General features: G+C 40.1%; 1 protein-coding gene across 2 annotated transcripts in view; it reads left to right on the top strand.

Moving 5' to 3' along the window:
- Positions 1–6,000, top strand: part of Smurf1 (SMAD specific E3 ubiquitin protein ligase 1) — a 119,646-nt gene that overhangs the window by 89,472 nt on the left and 24,174 nt on the right. For both annotated transcript variants that reach the window (XM_004629635.2, XM_023713423.1), the window contains exons 2-5: positions 650–688; positions 2,194–2,302; positions 4,008–4,141; positions 4,317–4,382. In XM_004629635.2, coding sequence (XP_004629692.1) covers positions 650–688; positions 2,194–2,302; positions 4,008–4,141; positions 4,317–4,382 — 348 coding nt within the window. The remainder of the gene's footprint in view (positions 1–649; positions 689–2,193; positions 2,303–4,007; positions 4,142–4,316; positions 4,383–6,000) is intronic.

Genomic DNA, 6,000 nt, shown 5'->3' with positions numbered 1-6,000 from the left:
AGGCTGGACCTAGTCTTGCCATTCCCTGGCCTCAGCCTCCCAGAATCCTGAGATTACAGGTGTGCACCCCCACACCCAGCTTGTGCTGGATCCTTAGCACACATTTTGTCATTTTTCTTCCACAACATGCTGATAATGGCTCCGTGTTTTCTACTGCTTTCCCCTTGCTTGCTGTTTTCTAACATACTAAAATTGACATTTACAAAATTGTGTTATTACCCAGGGTATAGCTCCATAGTAGAGCTCCCACTCAGCTTGTGCAAGGCCCCAACATTTTGAATTTATTACTATAACCACCAAAAAAAGCTTTCTTTGCTTGCTATTAGTTGCTATAAAGGTAAATAGTTCAAATCTTCATTTGAATTTGGTTTTATATGATCCTGTGTAGTGTAAAAACATGTTGGTAAATCTGTATTTAAAAGTAAAATTTTAAGTTTAAAAGATTTTAAAATTGTTGTAATTGACTTCCAATTTGCAGAAAAAACATTTTTTACACAGTTGCTGGGTTTTGTTCAGTATGATACTAAATTTGAAAGCCGAATCCTTGGCAAAGGTGGCTTTTGGAATTTTCTTTTCCATTGCAGATACAAGCTAACTGTTGGTAATCATGTCCATAAGTACTAACTGTAATATTTATGTTTGTTTTTAGTATTATGTGCCAAGAATCTTGCAAAGAAAGACTTCTTCAGTAAGTAAACAGCCATTTTTGCTCTATTACGATTATTTGTGTATTTTTTAAATGTTAAACTTTCTAAGTAACACTGGTGTATTTTCTTGAAAGTCTTGGAATGGAAATCCATGGTTGGACAAATTTCATTTCCCAGCATTGAGGCTTCCTAGTGAAAAGACACAGAATTTTAAAATCCTATTGAAGCTTAGGCTTCATTCTCGGCTTCATCCACACCCTGGTTTTCTCAGTCTCTTACTCAGTATAGAGTACTGCTTTCTGCTGGGTGAAGTATTTTCAACTTAGATGCAAATGAGATGTTTTTAAATAAAATAGCTGCTTTGAAAAAGTTGTTAATCAAATTTTATAAATTAGATCACATCTTAAAAGCTCTCTAACTAAAGGAATTATAAACCTAAATGGACAATCTTTTTCTGAGGGAAAGAAGTGCTCCTTACTATAAGAAGATGCCTGCAGTGTTAAATTCTTCACACTTTTTGATCCTCCCAAGCTTGCTACTCAACTCTTAAGTGGTATTATTAACACCTTAATAATGAAGAAACTTAGGCCCAAAGGCTCTATCCAAGTCCTTAGGAAGCTCTGGAGAGGTGGCTAATATCCAGCTCTGTCTGTAAAACCTTCACATCTTCCTCCCTGCCTAATTCTATAAACCTGTCTGATTCATGCTAGCATTTAAGGACTTATTAAATTAAAACTTGGCGAATACCATTCTTGCTTCTGTAGGTCAGATAGGCAAAGGTCAGCAAACAGGATTTCTGGGAACACCTTTCATTTGGTCTGTATCAGTGAACTCGGCCTTTGCATTGAGCTATGCCCCTAGCCCTTTTTAAAAATTTATTATTTATTTTGAAATGGAATCTCATTAAGTTATCCAGGCTGGGCTTGAACTTGTGATCCTCCTGCCTCAGGCTCCCAGAGTGCTGGGATTACAGACATGTGCCACCATGCTGGGCAGACTGCTATGACTTATTTTTTCAAAAGTACAAATACAACTAATTACAGGCACCGTTTTCTTCTTTTAATTATCCCCACTTAGTAGTGATAATCACAGATAGAAATTTGAATATAAGCCTATTTTTATAAAGTTTCCTGTACTCTTAAAATTTTGAGATGAAAGGCATAGTGGGAATCTCTCTTAGAAAGCTAAATAGTGGCCAAGAGTGATGGCATATACCTTTAATAGGTCCTTGCTGCAGCAGGTTCAAGCCCACACTGGACAACTTAGTGTCTTAGTGAAACAAGAAGGGGATGTAGCTCAGCATGAAGGGGATGTAGCTCAGCAGGAAGGCACTGGGTATAATTTCAAGAACTAAATGGGGCAGTGCTAAACAGTGATAACTTGCTTTTTCAAGTGAGATTAACTTTAAAGCAGAGAATAAAACATCCGAGGAACACTTCTTCACCTTGCTGGGAGATCTTGCAGCTTCCTCCATCCTGGAAGCTGTGTCTGTGGCTTCCTTGACCGCTCTGTCAGCTCATCTAAGTGTGGTGGTCCTCTCTCCTAGGACTCCCTGACCCTTTTGCTAAGATTGTCGTCGATGGCTCTGGGCAGTGCCACTCAACTGACACTGTGAAAAACACGCTGGACCCAAAGTGGAATCAGCACTACGATCTGTGAGTGGATGTCCCGCCATCTGGGGAGGCTGCGAGAGTAGATGTCTAGCTTTCAAAAGAAGCCTTTAAGAAAGAAAAGAATTGCTAGCTTTTGGTTGAAAGCAAAAGTAGATGGCCAGACAAATACATAATTACCTCCTTGTATAGTTTATGTACTTGGAAGTTCTTACATTTGATATTTTCATAGGTTTTTAAGGTTTGCTTGTGTAGCTGTGATCCCAGATTTTTCGATCATTTGGACATTTTAGCAGAGGAAAAGACTATGAGGCTGGATACATCCCAGCATACTTTGTTTGTAAAGTTGTAGTTTTACCTGAAAAATGTATTATGATAATCATAAATTTCTATTGATATTTGAAAATTTGGCTTAAGGGCCAGCGAGATAGCTCAGTGGACTAAGCACTTGCTTAGGCAAGCACAAGGGCCAAGGTTGGATCCCTGGCACCGCATGTCATGCCGGCCTGCCCCTAGGCACCTTGAGCCAGCGATGGAGTCCAGGCATGGTGGTGCATGCTTGTAATCCCAGCACTAGGGAGGTAGAAAACAGGAAGATCAGGAGGATCACTACGAGTTCCAGCTGTAGTGAGACCCTGCACACACACATACCAAAAAAAAAAGGGGGGGCGGGGAGATGGCTCAGTGGAATAAGTGCTTGCCTGGCAAGTACAAGGTCCTGAGTTCAATCCCTGATTCTGCAATAAATAAATAAATAAATAAATAAATTCACTGTTAAAAAAAGTAAAAATAAAAATTTGGCTACAAACTTTTTTCTACAAGAGAAAATACAGGGGCTGGTGAGATGGCTCAGTGGTCTAAAGCACCTACTTAGAACAAGCTTAGCAAAGCACAGGGACCGCGGTTCAATCCCCCAGCACCACATGCCAGCCAGCCCCACCCCCTGGTGGGCTGAGCTGGCCACACACACACACACACACATAAATAAAAATAAAAATAAAAATATTTTTTAAAAAAGAGAAAATACAGTTTTGTACAACTGAATATATATAAGTCCACAAATTACTCAACAATTTCATGTATTTGTTCAGAGAATGCATTATACTTTAAAGATCACTATTTTATATGCCTTTAATGTTTTTGTGTCCCTAAGAAATTTCCATCAAAGTAATACTGAATGAATATTGGGTTTTTTTAAAAATTAAAACAAAGTATACTATGTACAAGAATAGTGGGGTATTTAGTAGTAGTTATATTCTACAGCTTAGTTTTTGTTCCACCGAATGTCCAGAAATGGCTATGAAAGTGGTGGTCATTTCATGTCCTGTAAGTCTCTCACTGTGGCCCACCTGCAGACTGAGTGAGTGGGATCTGATGCCGTAGTGAGTGTGCTTTGGATGGATGTGTGGGTTCATATGGATCCCTTATTGCAAACTCATGTTCTTTGTTAAACTTCACTGATGGGGATGTACACATGTTACTGTCCTGTGGCAGTGTCAGAATACGATAAGCGTTGGTTACAGATTCTTATTATCATATAGCTGTTTCCATTTGCTCCTTGTCTAACTTATTGTATTCTAATACTGCCAGGGGACAGTAATTAGATGTATTTATTGAATGCCTGTTCCACATGGGATACTGAGCCAACATGATTTTATAAGGATTCCTAAATCAGTCTGCTAAGTGTGACTGTAATGAGATTATCATAATTCAGAAACACCATTACACAAGAGTTTACTGTTCTTTTCAGATATGTTGGAAAAACTGATTCTATAACCATCAGCGTGTGGAACCATAAGAAAATTCACAAGAAGCAGGGAGCTGGCTTCCTGGGCTGCGTGCGGCTGCTCTCCAACGCCATCAGCCGGCTAAAAGACACTGGCTGTAAGAACCAAATGCTCCTCTGCCTCTTAATGCAAACGAAGAAAGCTTAGGAGACACATTTTTTTTGTTGTTTTTTGAATGCTGAATACAGAATTCCTGCCTTCCTCCTTAGTTCACTTTCCTTGGATTAAGTTTTTTCCCCCCTTGGATTAAGTTTTGAATTGTTTGTTTGCAGACCAGCGTTTGGATCTATGCAAACTAAACCCCTCAGACACTGATGCAGTTCGTGGCCAAATAGTAGGTAAGAGCTTGCTCATCTGTATAAAGGATTCTTTTACAGAACTCTTGGGAACATATGTAGGCAGTGACAGTATGACAGACTTCAAAGGACAGGCCACATGTGTCATCTCTTCACTAAAGTGGTTTCTTGTGTATAGTTTTTATTATTTTAACTAGTTCCTTTCATGCTAACATTTGAAGTCGAGTTACCATGACTCGGTTGCAGAAAAAGTTAGGAATATGATTTCAAATGTCATTTTAATCATCACATTAATGGACAGTTACTTTATTGTCGTATTACCCAGGGGTAGATGATGGTGGCCACATACGAAGTGCCTGGGTGCCCTTTCTTTGGGAGGCACTCTTGTATAGATAAAAAGATGATTTCTGATGAATTCCACATAATGTAATTTTTTTTAAATGTATATTAGTAGAGTGTCTACAGGGTCTTACTACACAGATCGTACCCTTAGTGATCCTTCTGTGCTCAGCCTCCCGAGCGCTGCGATCACAGGTGCATCACCACGCCCAGTCTCATTTGCGTCTTAGGCACAGCACGCCAGGATTCGAGCCCTGGTCCCTGCACCTGCCTAAGCAGGCTCTTTGGTCTGCTGAGCTATCTGGTCGGCTCTCACATAATGTAATTTATTATCTTAGTTACTTTTTCTGTTCCTGAGACAAAATATCCAACATTCACAAATTAAAGGAAAAAAATTTTATTTAGCTCACAGTTTGTAGAGGCTTCTGTTCATACTTGCCTGGCTCTCCAGCAAGGTGGCGTGGCAGAAGGGCATTCTTCAAGGCAGGCAGAAGGTAGCAAAGCAAGCAAAGGACAAGACTACAAGTAATTAACTGCAAGACTCTTTCTGTCCCTTAAATTGTATCCACCCTTAATCCTATCCTAGCATTGTACCATGTCTCATCACACACTCTAGATCCAGTCACCTCTGAAAAACCCCAACTGGACTGCATGAGGTCTTTTTTGTTTTGTTTTGTTAAATTTTAGGAGAGGGTCTATAAGGTCTCACTGTGTAGATCAGACTCATAGTGATCCTCCTGTTTACAGCCTCCCTAGTGCTGGGATTACAGGCACGTGCCACCACACCTAGTCTCAATCGCTATCTCAGTGTGCCCCGGAAGGTCCAGGAATTGAACTTCTGGCCCCTGCATCTGCCTAAGCAGGCACTTCAATCTGCTGAGCTATTTGGCCAGCCCTTGCATGAGGCCTTAGAAGGACATCTAGACACAAGCCATAAATTTATAGCCAGATGATTAGATTATAAGGGTGAAAAGTTAAAGGTACTGCTGTTATGTAGTACTGTCTGGAGGCATTGGGAATTATATACCCGTTACATTACTTACCCTATTTATACCCCATTCTTTATCAGTATTTTAGGGTAGGACAAACGTTGACAGTATGCATGACAAGGGGTCAGACGAAATGGTGCCACAGGAGCACAGAGAAATCATTTCTTGATTCAGATTGCTTAGGTATTGTCTTAGGTAAACTTGACCCAAGACAGGTGAACAGGGCATGTATGTTCTGAAGGCGACACAACCAAAATGTTTTCACTGCCTATCTCTCTGTGGGTGTTCTTTTTTTGGTGGAGGGATATGCGAGGGATGGAAACAATTTTATA

Source organism: Octodon degus, unplaced genomic scaffold (assembly GCF_000260255.1).
Source record: "Octodon degus isolate 3935 unplaced genomic scaffold, OctDeg1.0 scaffold00031, whole genome shotgun sequence".
Taxonomy (NCBI): domain Eukaryota; kingdom Metazoa; phylum Chordata; class Mammalia; order Rodentia; family Octodontidae; genus Octodon; species Octodon degus.
The sequence above is the reverse complement of the archived record's forward strand: the minus strand, read 5'-3'. Positions and strand labels throughout refer to the sequence as shown.